Source organism: Mastigoproctus giganteus, chromosome 3 (genome assembly GCF_048544385.1).
Source record: "Mastigoproctus giganteus isolate SK-2022 chromosome 3, ASM4854438v1, whole genome shotgun sequence".
In the NCBI taxonomy this organism is placed as follows: domain Eukaryota; kingdom Metazoa; phylum Arthropoda; class Arachnida; order Uropygi; family Thelyphonidae; genus Mastigoproctus; species Mastigoproctus giganteus.
Window position 1 is genome coordinate 234,225,513 of NC_143577.1, and position 21,298 is coordinate 234,246,810.

The 21,298-nt window shown below is 35.4% G+C and overlaps 1 protein-coding gene across 1 annotated transcript in view; it reads left to right on the forward strand.

Annotated features, from left to right (window-relative positions):
- The window catches only part of LOC150088855 (CUE domain-containing protein 1-like), a 53,327-nt gene that overhangs the window by 27,536 nt on the left and 4,493 nt on the right, over nucleotides 1–21,298 (forward strand). Inside the window, exons 3-5 of the mRNA XM_090370344.1 lie at nucleotides 8,342–8,540; nucleotides 13,394–13,441; nucleotides 18,055–18,189. Coding sequence (XP_090226470.1) covers nucleotides 8,342–8,540; nucleotides 13,394–13,441; nucleotides 18,055–18,189 — 382 coding nt within the window. The remainder of the gene's footprint in view (nucleotides 1–8,341; nucleotides 8,541–13,393; nucleotides 13,442–18,054; nucleotides 18,190–21,298) is intronic.

The window sequence follows — 21,298 nt, forward strand, 5'->3', positions numbered from 1 at the left end:
TTAAATGTAGTTTTAATGCAGTATTTGTTAGCTTTAGATAGTCTGTGCATATTTTCATGTATTATTATACATGACTCATGAACACAGTGTTTTGCTTGTGAAGTGATACATATATATGTAGAGAAAAGAGACTTAAAAGTATATGGGAGAAGAGTAATAAATATTATATAGTCGTAATTAAATTGAATGGCCATGTTTAGAGAACGTAAAACTATAGAGCTTTATTAAATGTTCTATCAAGTTATAGTCTTAGTAATTAATTGATAAGGAGATATTTACATTTACTTAACTTCTGTTAATTGCAGAAAAAGAACAGAAGTTCAGTTAATTTAAGAAAAAAATTAACATGCCTGAAATGTAACACAGTGGACATTAACTAAGCTTCAGAGGAGATAAAACTGTTTCATCAATTCTTGTTGTACCTTCATAAGTGCTTCCTAAAATTTCTTTAAAATCTGAATGCAGTTGTTTTAAAATCTCAATTCTCAATGTGGTGTAAAATGAGTTTTATTCTAATTCCTGTGTATTGTTCCCCTGAATTGGTCATTACCAAAGGTTTTCTTACTGAAACGATGCAAGTGAAAATTATTAAATGTTAAGGTCACCAGGAAAAATAATTTCATGATTGGGGAAGTTAAGATTGGAGATTTAAGAAAAGAATAAGTTGAACCTTCTGAACAGTTTGTAGAGTTAAGAGAATAAGAAAATGAATTTTGCATTAGTATGTATGTATATGCCATTAGAAAGAGACTCATAAGAAGAATTAACACAAGAAAAGTAGAACAATCATTAAGGAAAAACAAAGGACTTGAATCAGCAGTAATATAGAAAGACAAAATGATATTGAATCTGAAGAATAGTGATGGTGTACTTATAAATAGCAGAAGACTAATATAAAGTTATATAAGGAGCAAAGGAATGATATCAGCAGTGGAGAAGATGGATCACAAAATAGTAACACATATGCATACCTGATATCTAGTGGCGAGCTATAGTGGGCTCGCAAGAGCCCATTGTTATTTTTTTTTAAAATTTGCAAGCCCATTGTTAAGACAATCATTTATTTTACAAATGAAATCCTGAATGCAATTATTGAGTATCCAGAGCCGAAACTACGGTGGGGCGAGCGGGGCCCCATTCCCAGCATTTTCATGATGCAATCGATCGGTTATGTATTTTAAAATTGCTTCATTTTTGATTTAATTAGTCGGACCTCTGTTTAACGAACTTCTTTATAGCGAATTTTTTTGATTCCCCCTTGTTAATTACATTTAAAATAGTTTACGTTGAACGAAAAAAATTTCCATGTAACAAACGGATTAGGAGAGACAACTTTGTATGCATTGTTCTGACCTCTGGCCTTTAGGCAATTTAGATAAGGGTAACAAATTAAGGGCGAAAGGGATTACCGTTTCACAATGTTAGTGGTGTCCGTAAAACCTATGCACCATAGATCCGAGAAGTTGCGCTAGTCAATATGCTTTCCATAGCCGGTCAGAGGATTAAGAAGATTCTCGACACTGTTTATAGCCTCTGGTCAATGTGTGTTGTGGTTCCCTTTTACTCCGACAAACGGGCATATGTTTTTTGGAGAAGTGAGTGATCCATGCCTTCCAGTAAATTTTTGCTGACTAGTTTACATGGTCACAGTAGCTGAATATCCGTGTGATTCTGACATTTTCACTATATTCAAAGAACTAGTGAGAGTAGCAACGTAGGGGATGGGGATTGAGGCAACTAAGATATTATATAAACTTTACAAAGATGAAATGTTGGCAGATTTTGAAACTTTGTCGAGCCTTTCACTGTGTAGAAAATGTTCTAAAATATAAAGGCATACAGGCAATAATTAAACAAAAAACTGTATCATCAATCTCCAAAAAACTAGTGCGAATTAAGGATGATTGCTAAAGAACTTGATGTAGTAGTAGTGGAAAGAAAGTAGTGCAAAAAAAAGTAGTAGTGCAAGAAAGCAAGTGTATGAGCTTATGCAGCATCAGCCAAAGAAAAAAAAAAAATTTACACAACCATTCCCTCTAAATGTTTGTCCACTTCCTCCTCAAATTTATTTAACCTATCAACTTCCACAACGACAGATGGAAGTTTGTTCCAGCAATTAACCACTCTCTGGCTAAAGGCAAATTTCTGCACATCTATTCTACATCTGTCTTTTCTTAATTTGAATTTTGCCCCCTTAGGTTTGTAATCTAAACAAGTGGAAGAATCCCATCAGAATTCAGCGTGCTCAACCCGTTCAAGGCCTTATATACCTCAATCAGATCACCACGCAGGTGCCTAGTCTCCAGCCATTGCAATTTGCAGAAGTTAAGCCTCTCTTGGTAAGAGGATCCCTTCATTCCCCTCACCAATCTTGTTGCCCTTCTCTGTACCCCCTCAAGCAAATCTACATCCTTCCTAAAATGAGGCCTCCAGACCTGTACGCAGTACTCAAGGCGTGGCCTTACCATTCCCCGATACAGAGGGACAATCATCTCCTTTTCTCTGCTACCAAAATTCCTATATATCATTGACAAAACCCCATGACCTGCCCTGATAGCCTGTCTACACTGCTCAGAAAACTTCATATCTGACTGCACAATTACTCCCAGGTCTTTTTCATTTTCTACCACCTTAAGCGTAGTACCAACCAGTTGGTACGTTTCTCTGGGATTACTTCTACCTTTATGCAGTACTTTGCATTTGTCAATGTTAAACTTCAGTTCCCACTTCTCAGCCCATCTGCCCAAATTTTCTAGACCCTGTTGCAGTAGCACACTGCCATTACTGTCATTAACAACCCTGCCAACCTTTGTATCATCTGCAAACTTCGACACTAAGCCTGATATACCTTCATCAATATCATTGATAAATATACAAAACAACAGAGGACCCAACACCAAACCCTGTGGGACTCCACTAATAATATTAGTCCACAAAGAGCGGCACCCATTGATTACCACCCTCGTCTTCTTCCACTCAACCATCCTTTTATCCATTGTAGCAATTTACCCTTAATACCATTCTGCTCCAATTTGTATAGTAGTCTTCCATGTGCAACAGTGCAAGTATATGATATAAAAATTATTTTTTGCATTTCAGTTCCTTTGTAACCACATCATAATAACCAATCAAAGTTGTCAGACAAGATTTTCCCTTAACAAACCCATGTTGTGTCTCAATTATTGCTGCAGTCTTGTCTAGATGATCCTGCAATGCATCTTTAACCAGTGACTCCATTATTTTACCCGGAAGAGAAGTTAAACTAACTGGTCTGTAATTACTCGTGTCACCCTTCGTTCCCCCTTTGTGAATTGGATATATATTTGCACATCTCCAGTCTGTGGGGACCTCCCCTGAGTCCAAGGATGCTCTCATAATTATGGCTAAGGGTTTGCTTACTTCCTTTGCCGCCTCCTTTAATATAACTGGATAGATCCCATCCACCCCAGGTGCCTTTCTAATGTTTAACTTCAACAATTTCTCCTCCACTTTGCTCTCAGTTATTACAAACTCATTAAGCACCCTGCTACAATTTGATAACCTTCTGGCATTTTCAAACCTTAATAACTCCTCATGTGTGAATGTAGATGCAAAATACTCATTGTTTGTTTGCTATCTGAGCAGGATTGTCAACCGTCGAACCATCGATATCAAGTGGACCAATCAGATTCATCCCCTTCCTTTTAGAGTTTATATAAGTAAAGAAATCCTTGCTGTTTTTCTTAGCATCCTTTGCCAAAGATTTCTCGTAATCTGCCTTCGCCTGCCTAACCTCCTTTGTGACCTGATTACAGACTAGCTTATATCTGCCATAGGCTTCTGTTTTGCCTGATAATTTATATGCATCCCATGCATTTTTCTTCTCTGTCACGAGTCTCATTAGTTCATTTGATAACCATTTAGGCCTAAACCTTGAACAATATTTCTTAATAGGTATGAAACTTTTAGTAGCTTCCATGATTAATTCCTTGAATGCTTCCCACTTAGAATCTGCTGTTGGTAACATCAACAGTTGATCTCACTGTAGAGAATATAAAAATTGTCTGAGACCACTGTAGTCACCTTTACAGAAGCAAAAACCCTTTCCTTTACTCCTGATGATAATTATATCTATTATTATATGTGGAAACTATAAAGATCGGTCGTGTGTTTGGGCCACGATGAGCAGCTTTTAGCTTGCGGACAGCAATTGTGGGTTAGAGGTATTATCCCGCTTTGTGCAAACATTTTGAATCAGAAGTTAAATATTCCGGTTTATTAAATTTACTTTTAAATTTTGAATTTCTTACCCATTTAGCACTAATGGTCGACATCCTGTAGGAACTCTCTTACCTTTCAGAAGCGTTAAAGAATCACTATGGTAAAACATATAAATTAATTATTCAAATTATCATGCTATTGCTAATTTGAAAAATTCTAAAGGAATTATGAAGCTAAAATTGAGTGCATGTTGAAGTTGAAAGAATTTGAAGGAATCAAAATCGAAAGTAAAAAAATTACCTCATGACAAGTTATTAAATGCATTGTTTTATCCTTAAAGGATAAATTATTAATGCAACAGGGATTTTAAATTAAATAAAAGAAATAACGATACCATTGAAAGAAATTTTAAACACATGCTACCCGAAATCCTGGAATGTTAAAGAAATTTCGTCTCGGTGGCAAGACGTTGAAAACCGAATAAGAAATTTGTTTTCTGATAAAATATGAAATAAAAATTAATAATTTTAGAGATTTTGTCGAAGGCAGTTTATCTTTAAAATCGAGTGAAATTCCCTTTTCAATTAAGAAATCCAGAAATATCTTTGAAACCATTGCGATTAGCAGAGCTGAAGCTGAGCGAGCTTTCAGCGTAATATTGAGTGAATGAATGAATGAATAATGTTGACAATAAAACACGTTGCAGATTATGACATCTAAATGGAAAACCATTGCTTCAATTTGATCTGGATCGTTATGTCAAATCATCGCTCAGCTATTGAGCAAAGCAGAAGATCGACAACAAATATTAATAAAGAAGTGAATTCTATATGGCAATTTTTAGAATAAATTTTTCTTGAATATTTGTGAAATAATTTTTTTTCATGTAATCTGCGATTTTTAGTGTACGTTTTCTAGTGTTTGTTTTTTATGTAATATTCGTTTTTATATTGTGGCATTTTTTGTGATAGTTTTTGTTATTTGTGATATGGGAAATATTTCATGTTATTTTTTATTTGCAATATTAAAAGTTTATCATGAAAAAAATGTATCCATTATATTTCCCTAGTTTTTAAAAAAAAAGTTGCGCATGTGCCAAGCACGCGCAGTAGATGGTTTATGCGAAACTTCCTTCGCATTTCTTTTAGGTATTTTGATTTGTATATATTGATTACGAAATATAAGAACTTTTTTATTGTAATTATTTTATTGATCATTCAAAGATTTTCTTAATTTCTGGAAGACAAGATACAATGGATTTATAACTAAAGTAAGAGATGTATACTTGCGAGTGCAACGTATCTAAATATCTCTGTAAAATAGCACCCATTGATGTACTGATCTTGTAGTTGAAGCGATATATGCAACTGTTAGGAGAACCTAACAATGGAATGTAATGAAAATGCAAGACAAAAAAAGAAATTGCTGACAAATATTTGTATAGCTGCAATCATACTTACTGCAGTAGTAACTTCAGGAAGCATGATTGCAACGTCATGCTATTCAAAAATTCTAAAAAGTTAGAATTCCACTGTCATATCCAGTTATCATCATAAGGCGAGGCATGATGACCAGGTTTTTAAGTTTGTTTTTTTTTTTTTTTTTTAGATAGATCTAGGAACGTTTTACACATTCACTTGTACGAATGGTTAAGAGGGTAAGAAGCCGCATCTGTCCACCCCCCCAAATCCGCCCCTGACTCAAGATATCATACCAGTCACGAAAAATGCGTCATATGCTCTAATCACACTACTAGTAGCACAAGCGTGGGAAGCACCTCTAGTGGAAGCTGCGAATGATGTCATTTCCGTGACTGATCAAATTTACTCGATAGAAAGTCGGAAAAACTGTGAGCCCATTGTTAAAATATTCACAGCTCACCACTGCTGATATCCTTCCTGATGAAGTAGAACATGCATTGAAGAAAATGAAAAATCAGAAAGCCCCATGTGAAGATGAAGTCACTGTAGAGTTGTTAAAATTAGGAGGAAGAGACATGACACAGACACTGGCAACTCTTCACAAAATACATTAGGAAAGGTGTGATGCCTAAGGAGTGGAATAATGCAATCACAATTTTGCTGCATAAGAAAGGAGATAAATCAGAAATTGGAAATTATAGACCAATTAGCTTGTTGTCCCACATCTACAAGTTGTTCGCAAGGGTCATTACTAACAGATTAGAAAGAATACTTAATGAGAACCAACCAAAAGAGCAAGCTGGTTTTAGGACAAGATTCTCAACTATGGATCACCTTCACATAATATCAGAGCTAATGGAGAAAGCAAATGAATATAAAATGCCATTATGCCTGGCATTTGTGGATTATGAAAAGGCTTTTGACTCCTTACAGCATAAGGCAATGTTTTGAGCACTGGAAAGGCAAGATATAGATACTCCATACATTATGATTTAGAAGAAAATATATGAGAACACTACCTCCTTTATTAGACTAGACAAAGACAGTAGCAAATTTAAAATTGGGAAAGTAGTTTGACAAGGAGACAATATCTCCAAAGTAGTTTACTGCTGCCCTTGAAGAAGCTTTCAGACGATTGTACTGTGTCCAAAATTTAATGAATGGAGCGTACCTAAATCATTTACGATTTGCAGATGACATTGTGATCATAAGCCACAATTGCGAAGAATTAGAGGAAAATCTTAATCAGTTATGCATAGTTAGTAAGGATTTTGGACTAAAGATCAATATGGTTAAAACAAAAGTAATGATGAACAAGTATGCCACAGCAGGGCTGTGCCAATTAAAAAAAATGACTTATTTAAAATACATTTCTGGTACATATTTTAATAAAAAAATTAAAATTGAGGTATGACAACCAGTGGGGCAACAACCATGGTGACGCACAGAGCTCGGTATCAGTACATTGGTGCAACAAAGATTTTCGTAGTTTTAGATGATAAACGAATTGGAATAATCAAAACATAAAATCGAAAATGTCGGAAATTATTTAATCTTGCTTTTGGCGCCCTTTTCAGCTTTTAACCTGAGGCAAGAGCCTCGTTCGCCTCATCCTCGGCACGGCACTGTGCCACAGGAAGGGATATAATCATCGAAGGAGCAGAAATGGAAAAGGTGGATTCATATACTTACCTTGGACAAGTCATTAGCTGTAATAATGATAAATGGATGGAAGTAAAGAGAAGAATAAATTTTGGATGGATAGTATTCAGGAAATATAGTCACATATATTCAGACAAATTGGGAGGAATATCTTAATTTGTCTGAAACGTAAAGTAATGAACCAATGTATACTTCCACTACATCTTATGGAAGTGAAATTTGGGCTCTCACCAAAAGAATGGAAGAGAAGCTGAGAACAACACAGCTAAGAATGGAACAAATTATATTTGGAATCAGACTGTTAGATAAGAAGAGAAACACATGGATTAGGCAGAAAACTCAAGTACAGGACATTCTTATCAAAACTAAAGAACTGAAATGGACTTGGGCAGAACACATTCCTCGAAGACATGATGGTAGATGGACTAAGAAAATAATAGTACCTAAGAGGAGCTAAAAGAAAACCTGGAAGACAACAACAGAGAGCAGATGAAATTCAAGAGAAATGGGTAGTAAATGGATGGCCATTGCACAAAACAGAAGAAACTGAAAAGTTGCTGGAGAGGCCTTCATCCTGCAGGGGATTGAAAATGGCTGATGATGATGATTAAAGAAAGTCAAAAATTGGAGTTCCTAAGTTGGTCAGTGTTTGGTATTTATGCATTTTATGCGTACATGTGGTCTGTGTATTAGACCAGATGTATGCATAAATTGCATTTCTGAAATAGAAGAAATAATAGAATGAGTAATTAAAGAAGTTTAATGACAATGGTTGATGAAAGCAATAGTGGCAATTCTGCAAGAAAGAGAGAAGTTTGAATGATGGGAAGTAAAAATTTTTCTTTTCACTGAACTTCTAAATTTGTAAATTAAATATGCTTAATGAATGAACCTTCTAGTGAGATTACTTTATGTATATTTTATTAACACTGTAGTTCTTTGTTCATTCTTGAAATATAAATTAAACTAAACTTTATACATTGTTTTTAAAATTGTTTGCTTTTAATGAGATATTATCTCTAAAAATAATTAAATTGCTTTAATTATACTTCTTGTAGAGTGTTACAGTTCTCAGTTCTGCCATGCTTAAGCAGAGGATGGTGGAAAATGAGCGTCAGAGGCAGAACACAATAGGTGCTGATGATCCTGATTTAGCCCAATACTTAGAAGATGAACGAATTGCAATTTTTCTCCAAAATGAAGAATTTGTTCAAGAGCTGAGAGGAAACAAGGAATTCATGTCTACTTTAGAAAAAGGTATGGTTCCTTTGCAAGTGTGTATGCTTGTTTGTATATGCATGTGGGTGCTATGTCTATGTTTGTTTGTATGTACAATCATCAAAAATAACTCTATAATTTGAATTGTTTTCATTTATTTAAGTACAGTCAGTCCTCGTGTAGCACGATTGTTGTGTTCCTAGAAACCTTCGTGCAATGCAAAATCGTGCAATATAAACAACAGGCCCTATGGGAAAAATAGGGTTAGGTGCCGACCACTGAAGATTGAACACACATCTGTAACCAAAACATTACCAAACACAATAAATAATCGTAATAAAATGCTTACGTATTTTATTACAACTATTATGTAATAAAATATTGCTAATGCTTTTGCTTCTATCGTAAGCAGACTTGTTTTTTGTTTGATTTTCTATCCAAACAGATGACAGCCATTCCATCTCTTCCAATTCTTTGTGTCTTGATTTAATGGATTTTACATTTTGAGTTGTTCCTGCTATGAAAGTTGTTTTTATTTTCTCTGCATTCTTTCTAATTCTCGGTGTTGCCTCATTTAGGCCTGTGGCACGTGCAATATCACATGGTCTTTAATTTCACTCAAAGCGTTTCACAATTTCATATTTTTTCTCTATTGACAGAGGCAGACTGGCCATAAGCCTTACTGGGGAAATCCAGGTGGGCCGGAGGCTAGTGTGATGTTGGCTGTAAACCATAGTATGAGGCCACTACAAATTTTCCCGGGTAAGAATTTTTGACCCAGTCTGCCTCTGTTTATCGATATTGCTTTTCTTTTTCTCTCTGAATCTGCAGTGTCTTTACCAGGACGCTTCCTTTTCACACCTTTTTAAGTATTTTACTGATTTTTAGGGAATAAAGCACAATTACAAAATGAGAAGATACGCTTGATACACATAAACAAAGCTGTTCACATTTAGTAACTGAATAAACAACACCGTAAAGGCAGAGATACACTATTAGCACCTCACATTTTACTAAAGCACATTTCTGGGGGTTACTACCATAAAACTAAAAACAATTTCCACTTGCGTTTCTGCTAGTGGAATCTGTTATAAACTGGTAGTAAACTCGATCTAATGGCATTTGCGATAATACCGATAGCTGGAATTATGTGGGTTTTTACCTTATTATGGTGAAATCTGTTTCCCCTTCACTGATATAAAAAAAGATAAATACATTTTCAGAATCTTCTCTTCATTCCTATCGTGTTACGTTCAGTTGGGGTGATTCCACATTCGACTGCCATTTCTTGTAAATACAAAGGCGAATCATGCATAAGCGAATTCGGTTCATGTTATATACGATATCGTTTCCCCTATCCTATTTATAAATCGTGTATGATCGAATTTGTGTAGTGTAAACACGTGTTATATGAGGACTGACTGTATTTCACTTAAAATGTTGTCACAATATCCATGAAGCACAAGAGATTTTATTCATGCTAAAACATTTCCAATGTGTTTTCTCAGTGCATCCAATAGCTTTTGAAAAAACTTAGAAATTTTTCATAACTGCAGCTAATATTTTGTTCACTGATGCTCTCCATGGTAACTTGTTTCAGCTTTCACCTCTGAAGCCAAAATGGATTATTCCTGCATGCATTTTTCATAAGGAATATTTACATGGATTGAAATCTGGTGAATAAAGAGACCATTATCACCCAACTGTAAAGCATCTATCGTGAAAATCTTCAGCATAGCAATCGAGAACCACATTTATCGAATGTAGTCTTGGCTCAGCTTTTTGAAAAATTGCCCATGCCTTGAAGATTTGAATTAATGTGGTCTTTGAAGGGCTTGCACATGAATGATTCAACATTCATGTGCCATCATGAATGTTGAATTGGTGTGACTGTTCTTGCAGCTGAAACATCATGCCATATTGCTCAGTTTATCTGTTTGGTCATTGCCATGACTATATGGGTATTTTCCATGTTTGTGAATTGGATTGTTTTCCAAAAACAATGTCAGCATACCAGCTGAGGTTTGCTGGCATTGCAGGGTAAAACAGTTGCTTGTCATTTTTTAAGGAATTATAAAAGTATGTACATATAACTTGCTGTAAATAGCATTGTAGTTTGTAGCTTATTTTATAGATTTTTTTTTTATATTGTACTTTAGAACAGTTAATTGGGGCAGTAATTCAAAAGTTAGGTTAATACTGGGAATCTGTAGGTTGCAATTTAGTCTAAGTGTCACACTTCTGTGTTTAAAACTATTGTTTTGAATTTTTTTTTATCTTAAAACTATTGTTTTAAGAAGTACTTCATTGTATTATACATAGTATTTTATCGAGCATATATTGCATCATAGAGTAGTCTATTGTAATATTTTCTAAATTTAGTTAATTTTTTTTTTTTTAGTCAAACTTGTCATTAAAATGAAATCCAGTAAAATTAGCATGACTCAGGAAGGCATAACTTGCAGTGGCATGATGTAGGAGAATTGCTTCAGGCAGTCCTTCTATGAGTCACAGTCTTATTGCTTTTGCAAAACAAGGCTTTGACTCACTTTAACTCTAGCATGATTAATAGGTTCACAGATGACCCCTTTGTGCTTGCTAGATGCTAAAAGAGTAAATGATCAAATTTTGCATTTTAATGGATGAGAATGAGCATACGAGGAAAAGAGTTGATACTTTGGAGACAGATCAGTCAGGGGACTCATTAGGTACTCAGAGGTCCATCACAGCTTTACCTGCTCCCATGGATCTGGCTGGAAGGATGGATCATCAAGAGTGGAGGGTGCTAATCTGACAGAAAGTTGTAATGTTGAGTGATTCAGAGAAACAGTGATAAGTGGAACAGGACCAGGGCCAACCACTCAAATTGATGTGTCTTCCGACATTGAATGACAAAATGATGAAATTCAAGGACCTTCTGCTCATAGCTTTCAGGCATGTTTTGGGCAAGTCTGGTGCATGTATGCGTGCTTAGTCCATTCCAGATTCCGTGAACCTGAAGCACCAATTGTGTCCTCCTTTGAAGTCAGTAACTTCTTTTTCATCAGCAATTCTTGCCTCATGCTGAACCATCTTTTTGGACACAGAAATTCCAATCGCCCTTTGCTGCTCTTCAATCCATATCTTCAATTCTCTCTCTAAATCAGGCCATTTTGCCGACTTGCCTCTTATGGCCTTCTTCTGCCGTGGCGTTTTCAGTAGGGTTTCTTCTTCCCGTAGCCAGTCTCGGATTGTTTTCTCAGTTGGAGGAGAACCAAACTTATGTTCAGCAGCACGATTTCCATTCACTTTTGCAAACTGGATCACTTTTAACTTGAATTCAGCACTGTACGAAAATCTTTTCTGAGCCATTTCTGGGCAGAATGTGGCAAAACGTAACCTGATATACCAGTAACAAGTGCAAAACAATGAGTGCAAAGACAACAAGCGTGAAAAAGTGGGAAATGCAAGTAAAAAAATCTACAACCACTGTATAAGACGCACCCAGTTTTTAGACCCCAAATTTTTCGAAAAAGGGTGCGTCTTATACATGGGGAAATATGGTAGTTTATAAATTTGTAGTACTGATTAAATCAACTAATGCCACCATAATGGACATGTCAGAAATGTGGTGCCATTTTGATATACTGGATTCTGCATATGATAAATATGATGTATATTGAAAAGGCAGAAACGATAAGGGGGAGAAAGCAATATGCTTTTAATTGCAAAATGCATTGATTCAAAAAGAGTTTCATTCCAGTGGATGAGAACTGTTAATATATATAGCCTGTCTGGTGTGACAATAGTCATGCAAATAAAAATGGGATAGGCGGTGTGCTGAAGACCAAATGAGTGTGATGAATATAACAATTTATACAGTTAGTTGTAGTTGGCAAGCAGATATGAATGTCTTATTGTGGAAATTGATTTTTGAATATAGACTGGTGGGTAGGTTACTTTTAAGCAGCAATATGTTTCTTGATTGATTAGATGACTGCTTATATTAACATATTAGAGATATTGCACAGGGAACAATATTCTTGATAACATTTTCAACAAGTATTCAAATGATATTGAGAATTTTTGCATTAAGTAACTATTAGGTAGTGACCACAATTATTGTTTGACATTTCTGAAGAGAAGTGTTGGGAAGGATTTTAATCTTCATAAGAGAAATTGATGTCCTTGGGCATTATTTGAATTCTGTTTAATAGGGATAGTACTAAATGATTGCAGGGGGTGTTTCAGTGCAGTAGTTGAAATCAAGTAAAAGTGTTTTGCTTTATTGCATTTGATTTTTGATTGTGCAGATCATTCTGCTTCTACTGAGGACCAAGGTCAAGTACACTGTATTGAGGCTTGGACTTAAGTTCAACCATAGACAATTACCATTTTTTATGGTTCTGTCTAAGTTGCTATTATTTTTTTAAGTCGTACAGCATCATCTGAACAGGTGATGCTTCACTTGTTCTGTTAGTAATTTTTTTTGAACATTCTCTTCTGTCAAATCTTACTGAAAACTTGTGCTGCCTCAATAGCATCTTCGCTCTGATAAAGCATTTTCAAATATTGCTCGGTAGTGTATGCCATTGTTTTTCACAATTTCTTAAGATAATTTGTGACAGGGGACTACAAATTTTCACAAGCCAAGTTTTAAATAGCAAATTTTACATTTTCTATGACACCAAATGATTTCTGAAAATAAAATTCTTAAATAATATTGACAGTTCAAAGTAGAGCATTATTGTTTGTTGACTTTGTATACAAGTTAGTTCATGCTTTGTATTTAGTCATTCCAATTATCAGCTGTTTTTATTTTTTGAACACCATAATGCAACACATCCAATTAAATAATCTTAACATTTAGAGTGATATATCTTGTAAAAACTTGAAGTTTTATTATTTTGCAGATGCAAATTCTGGTCTTCCATCACACTCCACATCATCTCATCATAGTGGTATGTATATTAATTTCAGTTTACTGAAACATAACTACTTTAGATTATAAGGATGACTTTAATAATAATCAAAGTAAGTTTTGGAATTCTATAACTTATCTATCATGCAAGAAGCCATTGGACAAAGCATAGCAAGGGTTTGCATATTAATTGATGTCTACAAAATGATTCTTGGGGCTTTTATGAGTGCTTATAAACTAATGCAGGTTATAATTTTTTTTTTTAAATTGATTTTTGATATTCTGTATATGGTTTAATTTCAATAAAATTCAGATAGATAAAAACGTTCATGACATGCCCATATTCATTTTACATTTTTTATCAGTAGAATTAAAATAAAAATTATTGATAAATCTTCAGTACATTTAATCAACATCTATGTTGATTGAAAGTATGTATTTTAGATGAAAGGTGTAGCCTGACATAGCTGAGTGGTCAAAGCAAGAGTGCAGTAGTATACTCTCTTTGAGTTTATAATGGTCTAAGCCCACATGTCTGCTAAATATAGTTAATGATTGTGTTCATGATCTGTTGTAAACTCCTCTGACCTGGTGGTCATGCCAGCATATGAACAAAGTTTTTTTTAATATTATTAGATGTATGTTATCTTGAAAAAGAAAAAAAAATGGAGTTCAATCTAAAAAATCATCTCCATATAAAATGTTTTTCTCAAGGGATTTCTATCGAAGCTGTTGCTTTTAAATCAAGTATATTACTTAAATACACACCGTGGGATTTCTGCCAATCAAACATCACAGCCGGCTACTTATCAAAGTTAATAGTTGGTAGTGATGTTTTTTGAGCTCTCAAGGTGACACTTGTTGGGGTTGAATTTCTTTAAGTAGTAATTTTCAAGAATTACTTAATATACAAAGGAAATTGCTCGATAAAATTGAAGTTGAGAGGAGGAATGAAAAAAGAATAAAAGTTTGTACTTGGAGTAGAGCTATGACCAGATGCTGACTGGTTGCAGTGTGTTTTCTTACTGGTTTAGATCAATAAAATATGCTTTTTGTTGCACAGATAAATAGCATAAATAAGTGGCAGTCTATAGATGGTAATTCAGAACCGCAATGCTTGTGGAAATATCAGTAGAAAAGGTTTGCAATAGAAACTAACTGAATGTATGTGTGAGAGAGAGAGAGAGAGAGAGAGAGAGAGAGAGAGAGAGAGAGAGAGAGAGAGAGAGAGTGTGAGAGTGAGTGAGAGAAAACACGAACAAACTTTTGGATGGAGTCTGAGATTTTGGGAACACCCCCAGATATAGAAATGGTATTCTGTGTTATAATGTATTTGAGATTTGTACTGAGTTGTTGCTCAAAACAAAAGTAACACTGTGAATAAAAGTGCAAGCCTAGGTTTTTTGATTCAGAGAAAGTAATAATTGTTATTTCTGCAAAGAAAGTTTAATCCGTCTTGAGTGGAGAATAATCTGGAGAACAACATTTAAGTAGTTTGACTACTGTCCTCTCACTCCTGACCACTTTGCTATGTCAGGCTCCCCCCCCCCAGGAATTAGACCAAAACTGAAGGAAATTTAGGGCAAAAACTTTTTGCATGTGAAAGCTATGACACATTAATGCACATTAGTTGGCAAATGTGTAGTGTATATGTAAATAAAGGGAAACTAAGTTGGCTTTTAGAAGTGCACATCAAGCTCTTTCTCTGAAATACATCAGTTTTGTTGTAAAGCTAATGACCACAAATCGCCATAATCTTGCACTTCAAATAAATAGCGCTGTTACATAAGGAGAAACATAAGCATGCTGCTGTTTACTTGTGCAAATAAAAGCATAAATTTGTACAGATAAATACAGTATAGGCACTGCTTAATGTCATCACTTCTGTAAATTGAATTTTGATTCTGTTAAATGGCAATTGTAATAAGTGAAAATCAGAAGAATATTATCCAAAGGCTAGAAAAATAAAAATTAAGATATAAATTTACACTTTATTACTTTAACAATTAACAAAATTAAATGATATGTGAAAATTGGAAGAATATTATCTACTGGTTAGCAAAACAAACATGTTATACTTACATATATAGCTTAATCCACAGGTTAGCAAAATAAAAATAAATTTATGCTTACATACATAGCTTAATCCACAGGTTAGCAAAATAAATTTATGCCTACATACATAGCTTAATCCACAGGTTAGCAAAATAAAAATAAATCTATGCTTACATACATAGCTTAATTAATATACATACAAGTCACATATTTTAGATTGCTTTGAATTATCACTACAAAGTCTATTTATAGATTTCCAACTATGGAAACCTCATCTGTAAAAGGACATCGAGCTTCTTGAGAAGGTCCAAGATGGACAACTTGCATGGTGAGATCAGCAAAAGGGGGCAACCGTATGAGGAAAGACTTTGATTATGTGGGCTTATAGAGCTTGCCAACAAGGCACCTTAGAGGTTTATAAGGTTCTGAGAGGGGTTAGTAAAATGATTGAAGGCAGAATTTTCACTGTTATAAATAATTCCACAACTAGGGGCCATAAATTCAAATTACAGGTGAAGAAGTTTAGTCTAGATTGTAAGAAGTTTTCTTTTACCCAGTGAGTCATTGATTACTGAAACAAGTTGCCTCTGCAGTTAGTTCAGGCTGTCAGTTTGAAGAAATTCAAAGGTCAACTGGATAGTTAACTATGCGAGGAAGGAAGTGCATAATTTGTATTTTCTTATCTACTTTTTTTTTTTTTTTTTTTTTTGGCCAGTGCAGATACCATTGCTGGCAGAAACCTTTGACATCCTTAACTATATGGCTAATACTGATACTATGGTAGTGTGCATTACATGCGGTGGAAGTTCAGTAATTATACTTTTCAGCATTATATAACACTTTTTTTTATTAATTGATAGCTTGATAGTCATTATCTATATGGTAGAAAGACTGAATGTCATCCAAAATTGATTGCTCACTTAGCTCTCTCCCATATAAACAGTGGATAATCAGTACCATGCTGTATATAAAATAAAAATTTAATAAATTAATATTGTCATTGATTCTATCATATATAAATATGAGTTAAAAAATAATTTCTAACAAATAGATATTTATTTACAGTATACCCAGTATAAAATAAAATAAAATAAAATATTTCAGTAGCTTTCGGAACTCGTGTCCCTTTATCAACTGACAAATTTGAATACATTACAAGCAAAGTGTGGCACGTTACTCATTCGTCATTGTTGTAGCACGGACGTGTGCTGCCTTGCGCCAGTGATCATCCATCAATAAAACGGTTGTCTCCAGGATTGGATGTATACGCATGCCTTTCTGGCGATTTAATGCCTTAGGGTTGTTCATTATGTTTAGTGACTCTAGCCATAGGCGGTGGCGAAAGTGTCGCGCGTGGTCCACTATCTCAAAGTCGCGCTTGGGGTCAAGATCGTGGTTGGTAGCCCAAAAATGTTCTGCAAGCGCGGACTGGTCAGTTTCGGCAAGCCGGATTGCTCTGTCGTGTTCCGTGAGGCGATCCTGGAGACACGTCTCGATGTCTCACCTACGTAGCAACTGTTACAGGCCCTACAGGTGATACGGTACACTACATTGCTGCGTAAGACAGGTGTGACAGGGGTCTTCACACTGGAGACAAGTGAACGTAGGTTCCTACCTGGTAATTGTACACATTTGATGTTGTAACTTCTCAGGATCTTCGAGATACGTCCTGACACTCCTGGATAGTACGGAATGTAGGCGGATGATATGCCGACTTGCTTCGGAGGTCTTGGGTTGGAAGTAAGTTCTTGTGCCTGTAACAAGCATCTGTTTAGTACATGGGATGGATAACCGCATCTGGTTAGGTCCGCCTTCACACGGGAGATCTCGTTACGTCTAATTGTGTCGGTGCTGGAATGGCTCCAGGCCCTGGAGAACAGGGTGCGGGCAGTGCTATTGAGATGGCTTGGAGCGTGGCCGGACCCGTAGTTGGTGAATTGACCGCACCACCAGTGTGAAGACCCCTGTCACACCTGTCTTACGCAGCAATGTAGTGTACCGTATCACCTGTAGGGCCTGTAACAGTTGCTACGTAGGTGAGACATCGAGACGTCTCCAGGATCGCCTCACGGAACACGACAGAGCAATCCGGCTTGCCGAAACTGACCAGTCCGCGCTTGCAGAACATTTTTGGGCTACCAACCACGATCTTGACCCCAAGCGCGACTTTGAGATAGTGGACCACGCGCGACACTTTCGCCACCGCCTATGGCTAGAGTCACTAAACATAATGAACAACCCTAAGGCATTAAATCGCCAGAAAGGCATGCGTATACATCCAATCCTGGAGACAACCGTTTTATTGATGGATGATCACTGGCGCAAGGCAGCACACGTCCGTGCTACAACAATGACGAATGAGTAACGTGCCACACTTTGCTTGTAATGTATTCAAATTTGTCAGTTGATAAAGGGACACGAGTTCCGAAAGCTACTGAAATATTTTATTTTATTTTATTTTATACTGGGTATACTGTAAATAAATATCTATTTGTTAAACTATGGACCCCAGTACTCCAGGCCCATTTGTCACAAAATAATTTCTCTTTAATTACACAAAATTTGTAAATTTATTTATTTATTATTGTTTTTTTCCAGATACATCATCTCGAGATGGAGAAGGTGATCAACATCCCATGCCCTCTGGCATCCTTGGTATTCCATATCATCATGTGGCAGCTAATGATGACACTGATGCAGCCTTCAGAGAAAAGCTACGAAATATGGGCAAATGTAAGAGAGAATAAGTATATTTTGCATATATGTAAGGAAGGATAATTTTTCGCTCTCTTTGTACATACATTATTTTCAATTGAAATAAATTAGATAATGGTGATTATTTTGAATATGAAATGTTATTTTTTTTTCCCCTTCATTTCTGAAGGGAAAAAAAATATAAAAAAAACTCTTCTCTACTTTCCTGTTTATTGGTCAGAGTTGATGACATACCTAACAAGTTACAGGAAAGCTAAAATTATGTTATGTGCATGTTATATTGACATACTGTCCGGTTACACGGAATCTGGAAAATTTTTGAGAGCATATGATAATTGTAAGATTTACATACCTACAAGTATAAGAAGGTTGATATACTTATAGGCCTTAGACTTGTTTTTCTTTTGGTATGATATAAAAAGTTCTGCTAGGTAGTTAGTAATGTTGTTAGTGTATCATCATAATCTTTTCATGGCATTCTTTCTGTATAAAACAATACAACAATGGGGTTTTTTGCGGGACAATTACAACTTCACTTAAATCTGTATATGTACATTGTGTTCATTTAGTTGCAATAAAGATTTTCTCTTTTTGAACTGAATGTTTTAGTCTCAAGAGAGTTGTCATTAAAATTTTCACATTATTAACCCCCCCCCCTTTTAGCTGTCATCTCTTCCTCAATTTCATTAGTATATTAAATTTATCTACCTTTCTCTTAACCTGTAGTTAATAAACTTCTAATGTTTCAATGTCGCCTCCGTAGCCAGGTGGGAAGGAGCAGCAGTGCATAGCACACGCTTCTTGGTTAGACCAGGGTTCGAGCCCGTCACCACTAAATACGGAGGATGCGGGAATGATCACCGCATATTCCCGGAGCAATATGGCCTTAGTTGCTAATGCTCCTAAAAACCAAAATAACTAACTAACTAATGTTTCAATATGCAGTGGTGTATGTGTGCTAATTTGTAATTAAGTGTATAACTTCCAATATGCTCTTAAATGAGTTTTATTTTTGACATTACATTTTCATCAATTCCACTGTTAAGACTAGTGTTACTCTTTATGAAGGCAAGGATTGCTGAAACATGGCATGATAGTAGGAAGACAAGAGTATTTTTTTTTTAGGGAGATCAATAGCTTAGCCACTTGTTGAAGCATGCATAACTGTAAGAGCCATTTATCACTTTCACATATTAGAAGGGATGTAGATTCAATTCCTGTCTATGATAGAAAGGACTTTATTGAAACTTTTACAATCTTGGATCTCCTCTCCCCAAAGCTGGTTTTCTTTTGGAGGTGGTGGGATTCAAGCTCTGACTATGTCATCAGTTCTTTATTTACTTGTATCATTTTCTTTTTGTCAGAAAAAGGGGGTGCTTTTGAACCATAAGTGTATCTATCCTGAGTCCCAAAATTATAACTTGAGACTTCTTGTAGATGGATAAGTTTTAAAATGTGTATACAGTTTATGGACATGATACAGTGATCTCTCTTGGATTAAATTTTCCTTGATTTATAATTAGATAATGCTGGTTATTTTAATATATTTTGAATATGTAATAGTATTAGTATTAGTCATATGGTGTAAGGAAGCCTCAGACTTCCTTGTACTATAATAAATAAATAAATAAATAATAAAATAAAACTGCCTATTTGATTCCCTCCTCATATAGCTACCTACCCAGCTGACATTTGAATCTTCCCAGGCTATCAGTTGAGACTGATAGAGGCAACATAGAGGCAACTTATTTCATTTATTGCTGGCTAAAAAAAAACTTCCTGCAGTCTAGTCTAAACCTGTACCAGTAATTTCAATTTATGGACCCTAGTTCTGGAATCATATTTTATATTAGTGAAACACTTTCATTCATTTTATTTTTTGTCCTCTTAGAGTCTTATACACTTCAATCAAGTCTCCTCTAAAGTATCTAGTTACTAAGATCTGTAGCCCACATATTCGAAGTCTTTTCTCATAGTGGTGCTCTCTTACAGATCTCATCAAGTGGCTTGTCCATCTTTGGACACAGGATTCCAAGTGCAATCTTATAATTGCCTTATACAGTGGGATTATGACCGCCCTATATCTACAAGCTGTTGTTTGATAAATCATTGATAAGACATCACAGGCTTTCCTGGCCACCTGCTTACACTGGTCAGAGAACTTCATGTCCTACTGAACTATAATTTCCAAATCCTTTTCTTCCTCTTGTTGTTTTTAATTCATCCCCACCAAATGTATAAATTATTTTGGGGGTGCTGTTCCCCAAGTGTGAGATATTGCATTAAAACTTAGCTGCCACTTTTTCTGACCGTCCCTTAAGACTATCTTAGTTATCCTTAGAAGCACCAATCATTAACTACTCTATCAATCTTGACATCATCTGCAAATTTTGGTATTACACCCTGTATCCCTTGGTCAATATCATTTAAGAAAATCAAAAACAATGGTCCCACTACCAGTCCTTTGGGAACCTCACTTCTTATGTTGGTTGAATCTTCAGATTGGACCAACCTTATTACCCTGCAGTCCATCTAAGGATTTTTATCATGATTCCAACATCTTCCAGTTTATACAGTAATCACTCATGTATGATTGAGTCATATGCTTTGCTGAAATCCAAATTAACAATGTTGAAATTATTTAGTACATTCAGTTCATGAGTGACCCTATCAAAATAGTTAACAAGGCTTGTTAAACCTGATTTTCTCTTTACAAAACTATGCTGTGTTTCCTTAAAAATTCCATCTTTATCCCAATGATCTTGTACTTTGATCATCAATTCCATGATTTTTCCCTATCACTGAAGTCAGACTGATTGGTCAGTATTTATTCTTTATGCCAATATATAAAGGCACTACCTTTATATATTGACATTATGTTAGCACATCTTCAATCCAAGGGAATCATCTCCAGAGTTCAGTGATGTCCTTATAATTAGCCTTAATGGCTCAATATGCTCTCTTAATGTCAGTTTGATTTTGGAAATGCAATAAGATTAATTTCTAAAGATGAAAAACTGTAGAGCTGAGTAAAATAGGTGGTAGATGACTTTCATCAGCCGGTGAAATACCACCACTTTGCTTATTGGAGGCTTGAAGTGGTGAAACCCACGTTTAGTCTCTAGAG